The 20,843-nt window shown below is 38.6% G+C and overlaps 1 protein-coding gene and 1 non-coding gene across 2 annotated transcripts; both read right to left on the reverse strand.

Annotated features, from left to right (window-relative positions):
- Positions 1–5,235: 5,235 nt before the first annotated feature.
- Positions 5,236–5,649, reverse strand: LOC147947064 (uncharacterized). Its single transcript, XM_087507342.1, has one exon. The coding sequence runs from the start codon at positions 5,647–5,649 to the stop codon at positions 5,236–5,238; it is 414 nt and encodes a 137-aa protein (XP_087363468.1).
- Positions 5,650–16,305: 10,656 nt separating this feature from the next.
- Positions 16,306–16,412, reverse strand: LOC147947065 (small nucleolar RNA R71). The gene has a single exon (XR_015595607.1). It is a non-coding gene; the product is annotated as a small nucleolar RNA R71 (small nucleolar RNA).
- Between the last annotated feature and the right edge of the window lie 4,431 nt (positions 16,413–20,843).

Raw genomic sequence — 20,843 nt, forward strand, 5'->3', positions numbered from 1 at the left:
CAGTAAGGTACAAAAATCACCAACGATCATTTTCAAAAAGAATAAAGCCAAATGGAGTATTTTTCTGTTTGTGCAAGTTGAAACCAAACTCCTCCATTAATTCCTATATTAGTCTTCACCACATATATAGCTAGAGGGAGTGCATTTACTTTTTTTTTTCATTTGTTTTTAATCACCAATAAGACATAAGTAATGTCTCTTCTGATTGGGGGAACTTGTAAATTTAGAAGATTTTTCCTTTTTGGGTGATTAGTTGAACTTTAATATCAATGTGAATATATGTTTCTAGCACCCAAACTCTTCTATTACAGCACCCAAAATACAAGATTAGAATCATAATACACCATCACGAGTTATTTTATAAGTTTTTTTAAATGAACATCTAAAATTATATATCTGAACTCGATACGACATATAAGAATTTGATGACAACATCACCAGTTATGTTTGAAGTTAAGCATTGTCATTTCTTATAAATATCGACGAGTAAAAAAAACTGATTTTGGTTCGTTTAAAATGTATCACTCTATATATATGTAGAGGGCTAGTACACAATTAGTATGTTTTCGATTTATTGAATAAGCTTGGAATACTATCCAACGAACAACGACAACAAAATAATACTTCGGATGGATTGATAATGCATTTCATGATTTTATGATATTATATGACCCAAAATATTCAATAGACGTTTAAAAAAAAAAAAAATGGATATCTCCAATTCCTCTTGCCCACAAAAAAAAAAAAAAAATCTCTAATTCCGGAGGATCTCATGTAGAGCTGGTCTAGTATTATTTTCCTTAGTGATGCACATGAACTGGAGATTAATGTTTTATTCTTTATTTATTTATTTACAAATTGAGAAGTTGTTATTTTTCCTGAACTTGAATATACAAAACCATTGAAATGAATATATATATATATATATATATATATATATTCTACATCGAATTTGTATTAAAATAAGCACCACATCTAAGGAACTAAATAATCTCCCCTAAACTCAAGAGAAAATATTTTTAAAAATTGATGAGAAAACTAGGTCTTTTCTCAAGTTTAAATTAGTAAACAAGACTAATAGTTTGGATTCAAATTTAAATAAGATAATTGAATATGACATAAAATTTGTTTAATCCCTAGCAAGTTGCTAGCTTTTGAAATGAATAAAAAAGGCTAGGACGCTAAGAATATTTCAAATCAATCTTTATATAAAATAGAAAAATTCACAATCTTTCTTGTTGATATTATATATATATATACACACACATTAATACTTATATAATTTCCTGCTAATTAGCTTATAATATCATGCTTGGTCGTCGCATTAATTTTTTTTGGGTTAAAAATAATGTATTTCACCTGAGCTTTTTTTGGTTTATGATTGATTTAATTTCGTTACATCATCCTAAGAATAAGTTATAAATGATTCTGACCTTTCGTTTTCAGGTAAAATTAATCGATTAAAGAAGTTAGGTATCGTGAATCTTTTATTGGTAACGAGAGAGGGGAACTTCACTTATTGGTCGATCTACTGTGATGCAAAATGTAAAGTAACCAAATAATATTATTAAGAATATGTACGATTTGTTGTATGTGGATATTTTAACTAGAAGAGAAGCCTTCGTCGGACTGAGATTCGACAGAACTCAAATAGTTTTTTCCTAACAATTGAACTAACAACGCATCTTGTTGTATAATATTCGTTTGTACGTATACCTTGCAACTGTATTTTTGTGTGTGTAAAAGTCTAAATATATATAAGCACAAATATATGATTGTGTCGAAAACGAACAAGAAAGAGAAAATATATAATAATTTCGCTAACAAATCGTCCAAGTAATGTTCACTTGCGATAAAAAAACTACGTTTGCCAAGTAACAGCGTGTAATTTCACTTAGACGATCATAGTATTTGTTGTAAATATTGCTTTTTTTTTTCTTGGATTCTATATGTATATATGTCTCATATATAACAACAGATTCAAGTTAATAAAGTTAGGTTATGAAAAAAAAAGCGCAGATTTGGCATGATATTGTGAACAAAGTAAAATTCGCATGATATTCCAAATTTAGCAAACATAAATTCAACAAGTCATCCATAACTCTTAATGTTCAATTCCTAGATAAAACTAGTTAACCGTCTTTTTTTTTCTTTTAATATTTAGTATTTATATGAAGTATCTATATTGGGATATATAGAAAACTTAAATTCATTCAACATGATATCAAATGTGGTACGTATAGTTCCGATTAATTAAAAGAAAATTAGACAACTTAAATTCATTCAACATGATATCAAATGAAGGGTATATATAAGGCGACAAAATTGGACCATTGAAGTAGTGCATCTTTACGTTACCACGTTGATGTTGCTCCATCCATGCATTGGCAGCATTCCTAGTCCTTTCGAAATATCTCATACGTTCAAAACTTAAGTAATTCAATCCATGAACTTTTCACTTTGTGAATCAATCCACGAACTTCATCAGAAGAAATCTTTTCACTATGTGAAAAAATAAAAAGGAATTTCACATAACGAAATCTAGACCCGGAATAATTAATCTTTTACAAAATAAATATTTTCTGGTTGCCAAAGTTGAAATTCACTAGTAATATATATATATATATATATATATATATTATATATATATATATATATATTTGTCACTAGTAACTTAAGAGAGCCAAACGTTTTAATAATATATGAAACTGTAAAAACAAAGTTGGTCGTGGCCACCACATGCCATAGCCATGCAAAAGTATCACGTGACCACGTGTTGGTTAAACGTGTGGACCCAACATGCTCCCGAACTAAGTAGCTTGTTTGGCTCCGCGTCGCAAGGTCACACGACCTCACCCGTTATGGCGAGCCAAACCCGACCGGCTTAACCGGGTCGTACCCACCTGGATGTCGGACCCGCCGCGTCTCGTGTGCTGCTTGGTGTTTGGAAAGGCCGCGACTTTTTTTTTGTTTGTTCTTTTATATATAAATTTGGAGACCCCTAAATATTGTATGAACCTCATCACATTTTGTTTCTTTTTTGTCCTCGTCCAATAATACAGATCAAAACGAATACAACTTGTTACTTATTTTATTGTGTCCTATTCAACAGGTTTCTATACTCCTCACATTTATTAAGATAATATATCTACCAATTTGATTTTTTTTCTTAGATTGAATACTTATTTATGTGAAATATCTTTTGTTTCCAACTGAAAATAACATGATTGACTTTTGTCTTCAATATATATATCATATAAACAAAACATTTCAACGAAGTGACCATTTTAAAATTAACATATGGAGCAAACCGAACCAAAGGAAACACATATCACTATATAGTTGCATTTTTTCGCTTGAATAAAATTCTACTTTTTTTATATATTTGTACATTGATGATTCATCCACAGAATACTATAGAACAAATGTATATCGCCTTTCAATGAATTCGAATACGGCACTATTAGATCCGGTACAAAGAAAACATAAACTGCATAAAAGTGGTAAGTATGATAATGATCGTAGCACCGACCGAGTGTTTTATACCCAAAGAACTAATTAACATATAGAGAAACATGATTTGAAATCTTAAAAACTTATTTCTATCAACATATATTGTGTCATAAGACATTGTGTTGGGCAGCTGTAATGGCGCACGAGACTTGTGGAGTTAGTTAAAGCTCAATTTGATTTTCCTTTCATTTTCTGTATATTCAATCATTTTCAACATCTCTTCTTCTTCTTCTTTTTTTTTTTTTTTTTTTTTTTTGTTGTCAACTTTCAATCTGACGAATTATTTTAATTATCATTAAAAAGGACAAAAAAATGCGTAACATCGCATACGAACAACATAATTAAATTAGAGATATTTGGAAAATAAGTACATTTTTTAAACATAATTGTCAATTTAGTATATTCACTATTTATCATTTGCAAAACAATCACCTTCAACTATTCACTACTATTTACCTTACTTTATAACCCTCAAAAATTCTTTTTATTTACAAATATACCATTAAAATTAAATATTTTATTATTTTATTACATGACCCATTGAATTTAATAATTAAAATACTAATCAAAATAAATTTATTTTCTAAAAAATTTTAGGTATATAAAATTCTATATTCTTGCATCTATTATTTGATATTCATTTTGTTTAATGATTTGTTTTTATTATGTAAAATAAATTTCACAAATTTTTACCTGTACAATCATTAAATATACAGATGCAATTCGTACAGTTTATTAAGTGTACAAGTAAATAATAATACATATATTTGAGGTGTACAGCTAGTTTAGTATACATATGTATATTAATATACACATTTTCATCCGTATAGCTGATATAAAGTACATTAAATATGAATAAATTAAAAATATTTCTATTTTGTATTTCCGTATACTAAAATGAGTTGTACGGATCCAACTACCCTTTTGTAATTTTACAATAATACACTCTACCCCACTTTCTCATCTATCTCACAACCCTTCTATTATACAAATAGTAAAACCTACCTAATTATCTAATTATAAATAGTAAATATACTAAAAATCCAATAAAGTTTTTAAAATGTACTATTTTGCATAGAAACCCATTAAATTATAAGGGATTCTGGGATTGCAAAAACAAAGAAACTCTTTCCATCCTGCCGTATATTTAGGGCCTTTATTTGCAAACAAAAAAGCATTAAGTTTCCCATATAGAAGTATTTCTAGTAATAAAATATAATTTGTTAACACTTAACAGTTAATTAGTACATTTTAATTTTAAACAGTTTAATTTTATCATATATATAGTAGATTTTAAAATTTTAAACAATTTTAAAATTTTAAACAATTTTAAAAATTGTGATTGATAAAGCTAAGCTTAATAAAAGATTAAAATTATGAATATTTAAACATATTTAAAATTTTTAAATACATAGACATAACTAATTTGACTTGATATTACTAATTTTTTTTAAAATATTATTAATTTGATATTTAATATGAATTAAATCTTTTTTTTTGACAACAGAAGATTAGCTCATGTGAGCCAATAAGGTGGAAAGTTGTTTACATACAAAACATGGTGCAGACTTATACGCGCCTTACGCGCTAAAGCGTCCGCACGTACATTCAAATTTCTAGAAATAAAAGATAAAGAGAAAGAAGTAAACTCCTCCCTGTCAATCTTGATATCGGCGAGGTACGTCGAAAATGTCGGCCAGTCTTGAGGTGAAGACACCATCTTCACCAAGTCTGAACAGTCAGTATAGAAAGCCACGTCCTGGTGACATGTCCAATCATACAACGCATAGCCCAGATGAAAGCTTCTACTTCAGCATGTAAGGGGGAGAGACTTCGTCGGAAATTGGTAGCTCCCATAATGTGCGACGAATCCTGAGACGTCGTACAAAGCCATCCTGCACCTGTAAACGTGTCACCGGCCTTCCAAGATCCATCAACGAAACACCAATGACCCGAGAAAAGGTAGAAAAGGGAGCTGCAGCCACCCTCACCCGAGTTAGAAACGACCGGACCAGAGGGGAGATCCTCACTCTGACCCTCTTCTTGTGCCTGCTGCCAAGATAACGCCTCACCCGCTGCTACACTGAAAATCTCCCCAGGCTGCTCATCCTTATTTTCGAAAACCCGTGCATTCATGGCTTTCCATATATACCACATAACCCAGGGGAAAGCGGGTGCTTGAAAACCCGGATTTTTTAAGCCTAAAAAATGATCCATGTTTGCATACACAGAGTCCGTGGGAAAAGAAATTGGCCCCACCGGAATATGAGATAAGGCCCACACTTGCCGAGCCGGTGGACAAACAAAAATAGCATGATTTATTTTTTCGTCATCAGCCCCACACCGTGCACAACCCAAACCACATGCTATACTCCGCCGTCTCAGATTAGACAAGACAGAAAGACAGTCAGACAAAACTTGCCTCATAAAATGTTGTATTTTAGGTGGGCATTTAACCTGCCAAACACTAGCTAAAAGAGGGGTTATCTCTGGACCACACCCTGGGACCTGAAAAGTCCGCGGTGCTGCCTGCATGCCGAATAATATCCAGACCTAACCGTGTACTTCCCAGACTTTGTAAAATGCCACCCAAGGGAGTCTGCCGATGGAAAACTCCATAAAGGTAAAGCCCCTATCAAGTCGACATCCATCAGATCAAAATGCTCATGAAGCAGATCCATACGCCAGGAATTCGTTTGACGATCAATGAACTGAGTTAGTTGGAGAGAAGGATCCGCAAAGGGACCCGTACCTAAAGCTGGTCTTGGGGATTGAGCCGGAATCCAGGGATCCGTCCATATAGAAATGGTTTCCCCGGAGCCCACTCTTTTAATGAACCCTTTGTGTACCAAAGATCGAGCAGATACAATACTCCTCCACCCATAAGAGGGAGAGTATGACCTAATCGGTTCCATTGGATTGGAGTTCCGATAGTACCTACCTTTGAAAACCCTGGCCAACAGTGAGTCTGGAAACTCAATCAGCCGCCATAATTGTTTAGCCAGCAAAGCCGAATTAAAATCGTCGACATTCTTAAACCCCAAGCCGCCTAGTTTCTTACTGCAACATAATTTCTCCCAAGCAAGCCAATGCATACCCCCTGAATGACCATTTGTACTCCACCAAAAATTTGCCACTGCACTAGTAAGTTTGGATGTGATCGTTTTCGGTATCCGAAAGCAAGACATCACAAAAGTCGGAACAGCAGTCGCAACAGACTTAATCATCACCTCTTTCCCTCCTTTGGATACTAGCTTCGCCGTCCAACCATTTGTCCGATTTTGTAGTTTATCCCGAACAAAAGAGAAAACCTGTGTTTTAGACCCCCCTAAACTCTCAGGTAAACCCAGATATGAACCCATGCCGCCCAAATTGGTTATTCCAAGAACCTCCTGCATCTCCGTTTGCACCCCCTCATCAACCATATGACCAAACTGTACCGAAGACTTTGCAAAATTAATTTGATGTCCTGAGACGGCCTCGTACTGCTTTAAAATATCCAAGATAGCTCCACATTGGTCCTTTTCAACCTTACAAAAAAATAAACTGTCATCCGCAAATAACAGGTGCCTGATTGGTGGACATTTGTTGGCCACCTTAATCCCAGTGATCAACTTACCCATCTCTGCTTTCCGGATATTAGCAATTAAAACTTCCGTACATAAAATAAACAAATAAGGAGATAACAGGTCTCCTTGCCGTAGCCCCCGCTGAGGAAGAATCAATCCATTTGGTTGACCATTGAGAAGAACTTTATATTCAACCGATGTAACACAAAACATGATCCAGGAGATCCATGTCTCCGCAAACCCCATTTTTCGAAGTAGCGCCTCAACAAAAGCCCACTCTACCCTGTCATACGCCTTGCTCATATCTGTTTTTATAGCCATAAATTTCCCTTTACAAGACGGATTAGTTCGTAAACCATGAAACATCTCCTGAGCAATCAAGATGTTATCAGAAATTAGTTGGCCTGGAACAAAAGCGGATTGAGTTTCCGAAATAAGAGCCGATAGAACCGTTTTAAGCCGCTGACACAAGATTTTCGAAATAATCTTATACTCCACATTACAAAGACTAATAGGACGCAATTCTGTCATTCGGATTGGCTTTGCCACCTTCGGAATTAGACAGATATGCGTACTATTTAAACTTTTATCAAAAACCCCTTCGGAAAAAAACCGATTGACTAATGACACAAGATCTTTTTTGAAAACCATCCATGCTTTCTGAAAAAACAAAGCTGTCATCCCATCTGGGCCGGGAGCTTTATCCGGATGCATCATAAAAAGAACCCTCTTTACCTCAGCCTCTGTAGCTGGGCCAAGTAAACACACATTCACCTCATCCGTAATTACAGTTTTAACCTCACTTAGGGCGTCCTCAAAATTATCCGGATTAATGGAAGTAAACAAATCCTCAAAATACGACACCGCTGTATTACAAATTGCAGCATACTCTGTAGACCAAACATTATGCTTGTCATACAAACCATTGATTTGATTACGTGTCCGTCGCTGCTTAGTTTGTGCATGGAAATACTTAGTATTCTTATCCTCCACCCGCATCCATCGATTCCGGGTCTTCAAATACCAATATACCTCCTCATCCCGATATGCCTCTCGCAGCCGGTCAGTTAGTTCCAAAATTACACTCGGGGGAGATGCATCATCTGCCTGAACGACATCCAATTTTCGTTTCAAATCCTCAATCATATCCCTACCGAAAGGGACCTGCGCTTTGCGCCACCGAGAGATCTCCCATTGACAATTGGCAAGTCTCTCCACAAATTGGTCGATCCCTGATCAGGAGCACCATCCCAACCATGCGAGATCGCATCCATCAATCCCTCCTTCCCATCCCAGCGACGATCAAAGATAAAACTCCTCCGCCCCCGTGGCCTCTTAGCGCCTATACTCACAACAAGAGGCTTATGATCAGATGCAACCATGGGCAAGTATTCTATAACCGTATCAGGAAACAAATCGTGCCAATCCTCATTACCCAAAGCCCTGTCCAACCTACAACGTATTGGTTTTTTATCCCGCCACCCTCGCCAAGACAAAAAGTCCCCAAGATATGGAAACTCCAAGAAACCACAGTCCTGAATAATTCCATTAAAAGCAAGAAAAGAAGAAGCATGACGGAGTTTCCCACCACGTTTTTCATGATTTCCTGTTAATTCATTAAAACCACCAATAACAAACCAAGAAGTTTTTCGTGACGAACTGATCCTTAATAGCCGTTCCCAAACCATCCCGGTTCTTAGGGACCGGATCGCCATAAACAAATGTTAAATTAATTGTGCAACCTTTGTAAACCGCCTCCACATCAATCAATCTATTTGACTCAAATAAAATTGAAACAGGATAATCTTCTTGATTATAGAACATAGCCAGATCCCCACTACAACCAATCGGTTCCACTGTTTTTAAATTTTTATAGCCAAAGTGGCCTACAAATTTTTCCAAGAACGAAAAAGATTTCTTCGTTTCCATGAGAAAAAGAAAGTCTGGACGAGGTCGACCCCATAAATCCCTTAGATTTCCAATAGTAGCCTTATTGCCAAGACCTTGACAATTCCAACTCAAAATCTGCATCTTACAACTCAAAATCTGCATCTTACAAGTATAAAAAATATAAAATATCACCATGCAGAACCACCATGATAAATAGGCAAGGTATTGAAACCAATAACAATATAAAAACTCGTGACCATAATAAGGAATAAAAACCCGACCAATAAAAAGAAATAAAAGAACTCCATCTGAATAAAGCAACCAACTGGTTTGAACATCTTGATAAATGTACCTCGTTGTCTGTAAATAAAAAACCACTAACCAAAAACACACCACCGATATATGAAACATCGTAAGAAAGATGGAGAAACAAGACGTAAAGAAAACCGTGGCAAGGGTTTATTAATACACGGACCAATTGACTACAACCACAATTATCCAAAACCAGATAATCATAACCAACAAAGGAAAAGAGAAGCAAACAACAACTAAAACCATACGGAATAACCGATGGTGATTAATCAGAAGCAGAAAATTATGCAAAACGGAAGAAACTATGGTAGAAAAGAACAAAGACTGCTGCCAAGCAGAAGACCATCTCCTTGTAAGATGGGAGGAGAACCCACACCCTTGCCAACACCTGCTGACGACTTGCATTAATCAGCCGCATTACTCGGAGGCTTCCCTCCCTGGTGAGAACCCGCTTTACCCATCAGTCCTGCACCCTTAGTGACAACCTTCTTACGAGGCGACGCCAAAGTAAACATGTTCCGCTTCTTGGTACTCACCCTTGGAGAGGCCCCTTACCCTTGACCACTTTAGACCGCGGTGGTTGAACCGTACCACCAGTCTCATCACTTGGGGGAATGTCGTCAGAGATATCCTCCGCAGACCCCTCTTGCAAAACCTTTGAGCCCCGATCAGAGAGATCCTCAACATTAACCTCCTCCTCCGCTAGAAGGTCCTCCGTTACCTCTGCTTCTTCTCCCCCCTCACGGGATACCTCTGTTTCATTGCCCCTCTCCTCCGGGATTGTACCCAGAAAATTTAGCGATTGATCCTCCTTAAGAGGGAAATCTTGAGCCAGAAAGTCACCCAGAACATCTGTGAAAGTCACCTCCTTCTGCATCAGCTCCATATCGTTCATATCAGAATCACTTACCGCCACTGTCCCTGGGAATAAATTTTTGCAAACCCTCCTATCAGAAAACCCTACAGGAACTGTCGCTACGTCCACAAGCTGACCATCGGAGACCGGTAAGTCTTCCAAGGTAGAGCCCAAAAACGCATCTAACATCATTTGTTCATTATCCGAAAACTGATGCCCCACCTCATTGGTTTTGAGTTGATTTAAACTACTGGCTGACACAGCTGAATTAAATCCTTTTATTATTTTTAACAATATTAATATAAGATATATCGTAGATCCTGATTAGTTACTAACTTACTATTTATAGTTTTTAACCATCTAATAACCATCTAATATTTCTAATGTATTTGATACTTGAAGAACAATTAATTCCATGATAGGACTTAGGACATATCTAGTTATACAACCTACTTACACTTTTTAAACCGGCAGCTTTACTAAAATTCTATTAAAGATAATTTATTTTTAAATATCAATTGGATCATATGTATTCATAATTTCATATATTTTCCGTACTAGCAATTTTCTTTGAATTAAAAAAAAATTTCATATATTATGTATATATATGACATGTCACTTTTGTCAAGCGACTAAACTCATAGACTCTTAATTAAAAAATAAATTATAAAATACGTTTTAATTTTGTTATTAAATCCCCTAACGCATTATAGATTTTTTTTTTCAACAAAAAAACGAGTTAATGGCATGAAAAATTGTTACAATACAAGATAATATGTACAGATGTACGCGGGTTCGTATGCCAAACAATCCGCTTTTACATTTGCAGTCCTAGGAATAAAAGATAAGGAAAAAGTAGAAAATTCTTCCCTGTTTATCTTGAAGTATGTCGAGAACGCCGACCAATCATTAGGTGAAGACACTATCTTCACCAAATCTGAACATTCTGAATAAAACGCCAGGTCACGGTAGTCATTCCCGATCATACATCGCATAGCCCAAACGAAAGCTTCAGTTTCGGCATGTAAGGAGGAATGGCTCCGTCGGAAATTAGTGGCTCCCATACGTGGCGTCGGATCCTACGCCTGCAAACGAGTCATCAGCTTTCCACGATCCATCAAAGAATATCCTGAATAGAAAGTGGTAAGTGAAGCAGCAGCCACCCTCGTCCAAGAGTTGGGGTCAATTGGGTGGGTTGTGGAAGCCACATCCTCACCCTCACCCTCCTCCAGAGCCTGCTGCCATGTCAGCGCCTCGCCTTCTGCTACCCTAACTATCTCCTCCGACCGCTCAACTTCATTCTGAAACACACGTCCATTTCACGCTTTCCATTTATACCACAAAACCCATGGGAAGGTCGAGACATGGGAGCCCAGACTCTTAAGGCCCAAAAAATGGTCCATATTGGCATACATAGACTCCATCGGAAAGTAGTGTGGTCCTACCGTTACCTGAGATAAAGCCCAAACCTGACGCGTCGGTGGAAAAAGAAACAAGGCATGATTGACTTCTTCCGCATTGGCACCGCAACGAGCACAACCCAGATCACAAGAAATGCCACGATGTTGCAAATTCATCGAAACCGAAATGCACCCTGACAGCACCTGTCACATAAAATGGTGAAGTTTTGGCGGACAACGAACCTGCCAAACACTGGCTAGGAGATGGGTAATCTCCGGCCCGCCACCAAGTGCCTGAAAAGGCCTTGTAACCTCCATACGTGCCGTATGATAACCAGACTTAACTGTATACCTCTCATTCTTCGTAAAGTGCCAACCAAGAGAGTCCTCCTTCAGATAAAGCCCTTATCAATGCAACAGCGACAAGATCAAAATTCTCAGTAACCAAATCAATCCTCTACGACTTCGTTTGACGATCAATTAAGTGAGAAATTTAAAGAGAAGGATCCTTAAATGGACCCTTGCTTAAAGCTGATCTCGAGAAATGAGTTGGGATCCAGAGATCAGTCTATATAGGAATGGATGTTCCGGACCCAACTCTTTTAATAAGCATCTTGTTTACCAGAGAGCGAGCAGAAATAAGACTCCTCCACCCAAATGAGGGACAGTATGAACGAATCTATTCCATGGGATTCGTATTCCTATAATACCTACTTTTAAAAACCCTGGCGAACAAAGAGGGTGGAACCTCAATTAGCCGCCATAATATTTTAGCCCAAACCGCCCAACTGTTTACTACATCACAATTTCTCCCAAGCTAACCAATGCATACCTCATTTCCGTCCATTTGTACTCCACCAAAAGTTCGCCACTGCACTGGTAAATTTGGACGTGATTGTTTTTGGTAGCCGAAAACAAGACATCAAAAACGTTGGGACAGAAGTTGCAATTGACTTAATAATCACCTCTTTTTCCCCTTGGATAACAACTTCTCCGACCAGCAAGTCGTCCGAGTTTGCAGCCTATCCTGAACAAAAGAAAAAACCTTTGTTTTAGACCCACCTAAACCCTCAGGCAAACCTAAATATGAACCCATGCCGTCTAAATTTGTTATTCCAAGGACCCTCTGGAGCTCCGTTTTCGTGTCCTCATCAACCTTATGCCCAAACTGAATAGAAGATTTTGCAAAATTAATTTGCTAACCCGAGACAGCCTTATATTTCCGTAGAATATCCAAAATTGCCTCACATTGAGCCTTGTTAACCTTACATAAAAAGAGACTATCATCCGCAAACAAGAAGTGCGTAATGGGGGGGGGGGCATTTATTTGCCACCTTGATCCCTGTAATCAGCTTATCCTCCTCCGCTTTCCGAATATTTGCAATTAACACTTCCGTACACAAAATAAACAGATAAGGAGATAAAGGGTCCCTGATACTAGGATTTTTGTGTATATCCTATCAGGTTCAATTAACCTTATGCATTGTAGTAGTTAAGGTGTCAATCCAAATAGTATTATGCTAATCACAAAAGATGCAATCAAGATAGTATAAGTTAAGCCAATTCAGATTGGGGGTTTATCAATCAACCTAGTGAAGCAGAAATGAAAATGCAGTAATCAAAACAACTTAAAGAAATACTAAGCAAAATAAACTAATAAGCAGAAGTAAACAAGAGCAAACTAGAAAAGAGCAGAGCATAAATAAGAAAGTAAACTGGAGCTCGACCTAGCACTCGATCGAGCATGGTATGAACAAAGGTCGAGTGCATGGTCGAGTGATGCAGAACAGAAGATTAACTTTAAAACTAAAAGCAGAAACAATAAAGCAGAAAAAGACAAGTAATTAAATGCAAGAAACAGAAGCAAACAAGTAGCAAATAGATCCTAAGGATGGGAATTATTGGTTGGTATTAAACTTAATCTATCTAGGTTGCTTAACAAACCACAAACAAATAAGAGCTATCCCTAGACAATGACCTCATAACCTTGCTTATCCACTCTCATGGCAATAACAATCAGGTTTAGTAACATCTTAACCCAACTCTCATTGGTGAAACCATACTAAACAGGCATTAAGATCCAGGTTCATTATTTGTCAAAAACCACCCTATAAAACCAATCTCTTGGGATAGGCACAATAATATCCAATATTAGCCTTATCTAGCAACCCTAACATTGGTGTGATGCAGAGAAGCTTAAAATCTATCCTTACCCTCTCAGATATAAGAATAGTGATGTTCATATATTTCACCTTGTTTTCCCTTAGTTTATTCACAACTTTTGCATCTTTTGCTATCTATTTAGGCCATTATTGTGTAGCTTTAGGACTAATCATGCATTAGAGTATAGTTGCATTGCATTTGCATCTTTTCATGCATAAACAAGTGATTTTGGAGCTTAAGGAGCATGGAAGCAATGCTGAGGAGAAGTGAAGCAATCCTGAGGAGAAAACAAGAGAGTTAAGGTTGTAGAATCAAGGTCCGAAGTCCAACTCGACCGTGTGCTGAGGAGGACTCGACCGAGTGGAGAATGCACGAGAGAAGCCAGCTCGACCAGCCACTCGACCGAGCCGTTGACTGCTTTGACTTTTTGTATTTTTAGGGCTTCCACCTCATCTCCTATATAAAGCCCTTGTACCTGCAGCCACCAAAGAGTCCAGCTTTTTAGAGAGTCTAAAACCTAGTTTTTACCTTTTTTAGATTTTATTCCTTTTGCACTTTCTTTTATTTTAGATTTTGTACTTGTTTAAGAAAGAAAGACTAGATTCTTGTATTTTGTTTGTTTCATAACTTTCAAAATATTAAGATTTCGAGTTTTATTTCTTCATCAACATTGTAGATCTCTGTTTCATCTTTCTAATGATGCAAGTTTCATTATTTTCTGGGTTTTTGACATATTTCACCATGTGTTCTTTTGAGTAGTTTGCTTAGGACCTTGAGGATGGGTTAGGCTGGGTTGATCTTGTGGTTTGTTTGATTTGGTCAAGCTTGATTGTTGTAGATCTCTTCTAGGCTAGATGATCTTAATGCTGATCCTATATCTGAGAAGGTAGGGTTTGATTTCAAGCATCTTAGCATCACACCAATGTCTAAAGAGCATAGATAAGGCTAGATCTAGAGCTTACCATTAGGCTTGCTAAGAGATTAGAAGTCTTGTTTGGTTTGAGATGTATTGCTTAATGCCTGCTTGTGTAGATTCTTTTCTTTGTGAGAACAAGTCTAGAAATTCATAGGTTTGATTGTTTCTTGCCATGAGAGTGGATTAAACATGTCTTAGAATAGTATGTCTAGAGATCAGCTCAAAGTTTGCTTGAGATTTGTTGACCAAGTTAGATAACCACAATGATTAGCTCAGCCCATGAATCTCTCCTCAAGGCCTTCTTTGTTTATTGAAATCTTAGTCTAAATATCATTGCTTGCTTGTTGTTTGATTAGTTTTAGCATTGCTCTATTTTTCTTGTGTTGCTCTGTTTTCACGTTTAGGCTAGCTCGACCACGTACTCGACCTACACTCGGTCGAGTGCTGCTCGAGTTCATCCCCAGAACTTGTGTTTTTGATTTGTGATTGTCTTGTTTCATTCCTGTTTCATTTCCATTGCATTCACGTAGTTTCCTGTTCATTACTTGTCTTGCATTAGTTCATTAGCATAGTGTCTATCTCTGTTCTAGTTTCATTATAGCTTTAATTTGTCTGTTCTGTTTGCATTTAGTATCTTGTTCTAGTTGTTTTTACTTCTGCATTTCATATCTCATTTTAGGATTGTTAGTGACAAACAATCTTTACAATTGGCTTGACTTAGACTCATATGCACATCTTAATTGTTCGCAATCACTCAGATAGGATTGACACCTCTTATACTGCAACTGCATAAGGGGAATTGAAACACCCTGACTTCTATTCATTCCATACATCATTCATTCACACACCACAAAGAAAGTCAGTTTCAATTTGGCGCCGTTGCCCATTTGAGTGTGTTTTGTGACATTTAGGATCATTATTAGTCTAAGATTAAGTTTGTTTAAACACTTGTGAAGTTACTGAACTCGAATCTTCCTTTGCTTGGCTGTTTTGTGTTTCAGGTACCACTCGACCACCTACTCGACCACCACTCGACCGAGCAGTGATCGAGCACTTGATCGAGCCAGAAGTCGGAAATAAATAGCCATTACTTCCCAGTCGACTCGACCACCCACTCGAGCCTGCGCTCGACCGTGTACCTGTTCGAGTCTGTAGTAGAGTTTGTTGATGCACACAAGGTCAAAAGGCAAAGACAGTCTTCAACAGCCTATTGACAACATCCACAGGCTACAAAAGGGTTTGAGACATAAGCAAGGAAGAGTAGTTCAACAACAACAAGGTCAAGACATCATGGAGCAACAAGCTATCCATGAGCAGAGACCAAGGCACATTGGTGCAGGAGATTCACCCAATACCCACAACCAAAGGGCTGGAATTGTGCCACCTTCAGTAGCAAACAATAACTTTGAGATCAAGAGTGGATTGATCTCAATGATACAAGCCAACAAGTTTCATGGGTTGCCAATGGAGGATCCACTAGATCACCTTGATGAGTTTGACAGAATATGTGGACTCACTAAGATCAATGGAGTGAGTGAAGATGGATTCAAATTAAGGCTCTTCCCATTTTCTCTTGGAGACAAAGCTCACCTTTGGGAGAATACTCTTCCTACTGGAGATATCACCACATGGGATGCATGCAAGAAAGTTTTTCTGGCCAAGTTCTTCTCCAATGCAAGGACTGCAAGGCTGAGGAATGAGATTTCTGGGTTTGCTCAAAGGAATAATGAGAGCTTTTGTGAAGCTTGGGAGAGGTTTAAAAGATTCCAGACTCAGTGTCCTCACCATGGCTTCAGCAATGAGTCACTTCTAAGCACCTTGTATAGAGGAGTGCTTCCCAAGATAAGAATGCTTCTTGATACAGCCTCTAATGGCAACTTCCTCAACAAGAATGTGGAAGAAGGATGGGAATTAGTTGAGAACCTTGCTCAATCTGATGGCAACTATAATGAGGATTATGATAGGACCATAAGGAGCTCCTCAACTGATCAAGAGGACAAGTATAAGAAGGATTTGAAGATGGTCAATGAGAAGCTTGACAAGATACTCCTCAGCCAGTCCAAGTCCATTCACTTCATTGGTGAAGAAGAAACTCCAGCTCAAGAGGGCGAGCCTGAATTTGCTGAGTTGTGCTACATGCAAAACCAGGGAGGATTCAAAGGCTACAACCAAGGAGGTTTCAAAAACAACAATCTCTCTTATAGGAGCACCAATGTGGCCAATCCTCAAGACCAAGTCTATCCACCTCCTCAGCCTCAACAACAGCAACAAAACTACATCCCCAAGCAACAACACCAAGTGTTCCAGCCCCAATTGTGTCCCCCACCAGGGTTTCAGACTAACCAAGGCCAGGAACAAGACTTAAGAGCAATGATGCAACAGTTGTTGATTGGGCAAACACAATGCAAGATTGAGGAAGCCAAACAGTTTGCTGAGTTGAATCAAAGGCTCACATCACAGTACAATGATCTGAACATGAAGTTTGAAGGTCTCAATTCCAGAATGAAGTATATGGAGAGCAACATTGCCTCTACTTCAGCTCCTAAACCCAACCAACTCCCTGGAAAAGCTGTTCAAAATCCAAGGGAGTTCACTGCAAAAGCCATTCATATCTCTGATGAGGAAGTCACTGAGGACAGTGAGTTCAAAGTTTGGGGGAATTCATTAGTTACTGAAGCCCCAAGTGACGTTTGTGCAAAGCAACTGGAGTCCGCTATTGCACTCGACCAAGTACTCGAACAGCCACTCGACCGAGTGCATGCTCGAGTGGTCGATCGAGTTGCAGACTCAGAAGATGTCAAGCCTGCTAAGTACATTCCTCCTGCCTACAAGCTACCTCTTCCATTCCCAGGACGTTTCAAAGCACAAAAGATTAAGGAGCTTAGGGAAATCATTGAGAGAAAGGAGATGATGGCTAAGCAACAAGAGGAAGAGAAGGCTTTGAAGGAAGTGGTTGTGATTGAGAAAGCTGTGGTTGAGGAAGTGTTGGCCATACAAGAGATCACCATTGCTTACCAAGAAGAAGAGAGAGGACCTGCCTTGGAACAGTATGATCCATATCCTCTCTACAAAGACTTTTTGCTTGATTTGTCAAAGAAGAAGGCTGAATCTCAAGATGAGAAGGATCTTGAGGACCTTGGAGGAGTTATCATTCCAATCAAGCTTAAGGATCCAGGTCCATTCTATCTGCCTTGCACACTTAGCTATCTTCACTACAACCAATGCCTTTGTGATTTGGGAGCTTCAACAAGTGTGATGCCATACTCCATAGCACAAAAGCTTGGGAGAACTGATTTCAAATCCACCAACCTTCATATATGTCTAGCTGATGGGTCAAACAAGGAGATAGTTGGAAGGTTGGAGAATGTCCCAGTCAAGATAGGGAAGGCAAGGGTTCACACTGATTTTGTGGTGTTGGAGATGGACAAGGAACCTGAAGATCCAATCATTCTTGGAAGGCCATTCCTAGCCACTGTTGGAGCAGTTATTGATGTCAAAGAGGGTCTTGTGACCTTGAACATAGCTGAAGATATAGCCATGAAGTTTAACATCTATAACCCAACCAACCTTCCTACCATTGATGATCAACCTTTTACTATCAAGGACAAAGGAGGTCAAGAAGGTTCAAGTGGTGAAGCAACTCCAAAGGCTAAGCTCTCCTTTCAAGATGATTCTGTGGAAAAGCTTAAGAGGTCAGTTCAAGAGTTGACTAGTATGGTTGAGGATCTTCAAGTTAAGCTGAACAAGAGGTCCTTAAAGAAAGCAAGACCAAGGCTCAAAATCAAGAAGAAACATGGTTTGTGTGTTAAGGGTGAGGTACTCAAGGATCAACTTCACAGTGATCAAGAGGTTCCAGGGAGGATTTCATCACCTCCTTGGTATCTAAACCAAGTCTAAAAAGGACACCAAAGTCAAGCTTAGTGACTTTAAACAAGCTCACTAGGGAGGAAGTCCCTAAGGTATCCTTTGTAAATATGGTTTATTTTCCTTGTAGTTTTGATGTGTTTCTTTTATGTTTGTGTTGGACAGGCCTTTTGGTGAAAATGTAGTTGGGTAAGGAGAGATTTAGACTTGGAGAAGGAGACTCGCAAGCCCACTCGACCTACCCACGAGAGGTACTCGACCGAGCAAGGAAGGAATTGAGGCCCATTTGATCTTCAAATCGCTAGAACGATCGAGTGGAGGGAAGAACAAGAAGAAAAATTTTGAAATTTCAAAATTTGGTCAAGGTGCTCGACCGTGTACAGTCGAGTGTGGGGTCGAGTGGCAGCAAAAAGCAGGTCAAAGATTCCCATTTCAAATTTGAATGGTATGGACGCTCCACCCTTGTCTCTTTGTCCCCTTAGCTTCTTTATATAGACCTTGCACGAAATTATACCTCTCACATTCTCTCATTTGCTCAAAACCATTGAATTCAAGTTTTAAAGTCTCTCTCATAGCTTATCTTTTGCTCAAGCTTAGTTCTTTCAAGTTTTTGGTTCACTAACCTATTAACTTTGAGCTTTGAGTCTGTTCCCTTCAGTTCTTTTTGAAAAATGTCTTCAAGAATCACTAGGAAGTCTGAACAAACCACTGCAACCTCCATGGAACGTCATGATGCTAGTCTTGAATCAAGAGGAGAAGCTGGAAGGGCCACTCGACGCCCCACTCGATCATGCACACGACCGAGTGGTGGTTCGAGCAGCCGGTCGAGCCAGATGCCGCGTCCAAGGAAAGAGAGAGTTGAGGAAGATCCTGAGAGGATTGAAAGTGAGGAGGAAAGGGAGTCAACTCTCAATGAGTTCATGAGGAGATACAAGGCCAAAGGGAAGAGGCCAGCAGTTGAGGTTGAACAAGAGGAGAGTGAGAATGAGAGTGAGGAAGAAAGTGAAAAAGAAGAGATAGAGGATGATGGAGAAGCTGAGTCCTGTGGGTTCTCAAAGAGGCAACTCTATAATGCTTTCATGAGAATGGAGTTCTTAGGGACTAGATATCCACACAAAGAAACCATGGAGAAGCTAGCCATTGGTGAAGATGTGGAGTATCTCTTTGAGAAGAGCAACCTAACTAAGTTTATGGGGCTTTGCATGGAGGGATACAAAGAAGAGAGTTGTGAGTTTCTAGCCACAGTCAAGCTGCATACATATGCAAGGAAGGATGCTGAGTTTGGAGCTGGTCACATTGCTTTCACAATCAAGGGGAAAAGGTATGAACTTTCAATGAAGAAGATAGCCAATGTGTTTGGTTTTGAGGTTGGGAGCAATAGGAATTTGATGATTCCAAGAGAAGAGCTCTATGCTTTGTGGGAAACCATTGGGGGATAACAAATACTACTCATCCTCCAACTCCAAGAGCTCAAGGATAAGGAGCCCAGTCCTAAGGTACTTCCACAAAGCTCTTGCCAACACCTTCTTTGCTAGGAAGGAAACTGGGAACATTAATGAGGGGGAGCTAAAGATGATTGATTTGGCTCTCAATGGAATCATTTTCCAAGCAAGAAATGGTACCATCATTCTTGGGAGCACTGTGGAGACTGACCTAGCAATGATGCTCATTGATCACATGATTTACTTGAGAAGTTGGGTAGGCAAGTTGGAGAACAAAGGATCAAGAGGAGCATTAACCATTGGAGGCATCATTACTCCAATCCTACAAGCTGCTAAGGTTCCACTTAGAGGAGAAAGGGTTTCACCAAGATGGATTGACTCTAGCTACCTCACCTCTACTCTCGTCCTAGCCAAGGAGATGCATCAAGGAAATCACATTTTCAACTTTGAACTTCCAACACTTGGGAAAAAGCAACTGATTTTGCCTAACCAAGAGCTCACCACCATTCAAGAAGGAGCCAACATTGACTTTTGGCCAGCTGAGGAGCATTTGTTTGATGGGATAGTTCAACCTAGAGTTGATGAAGCTGGAGATGTGTAAATGGCTGATGGGGAGGAGCAATTTTACTTTGAGGATTATGAGCTCAACCCAAGAGATAGTAGAGGAGTGAGGGAGGCTACCAAGAGATTAACCCTTTTGCAAAAATGGACAAATGGCATGGGAAGAGGTTTGATAAGCTGAAGAAGAAGGTGACCAACATGGCTAAGTCTATCAAGGGCTTAAAGAAGGAGATTGCTGAGTTGAAGAGTGGGAATTCTTCACCTATACCATCAAGCCCTTTGAGGAGGAGTAGCTCAACTAGAGCACTTTCTAGAGTTGTGAACCCTGTGGAACCAGCTAGGGCTTCAATGTATGAG

This window comes from Camelina sativa, chromosome 3 (genome assembly GCF_030686135.1).
Source record: "Camelina sativa cultivar CO46 ecotype springtype chromosome 3, ASM3068613v1".
Classification (NCBI taxonomy): Eukaryota; Viridiplantae; Streptophyta; class Magnoliopsida; order Brassicales; family Brassicaceae; genus Camelina; species Camelina sativa.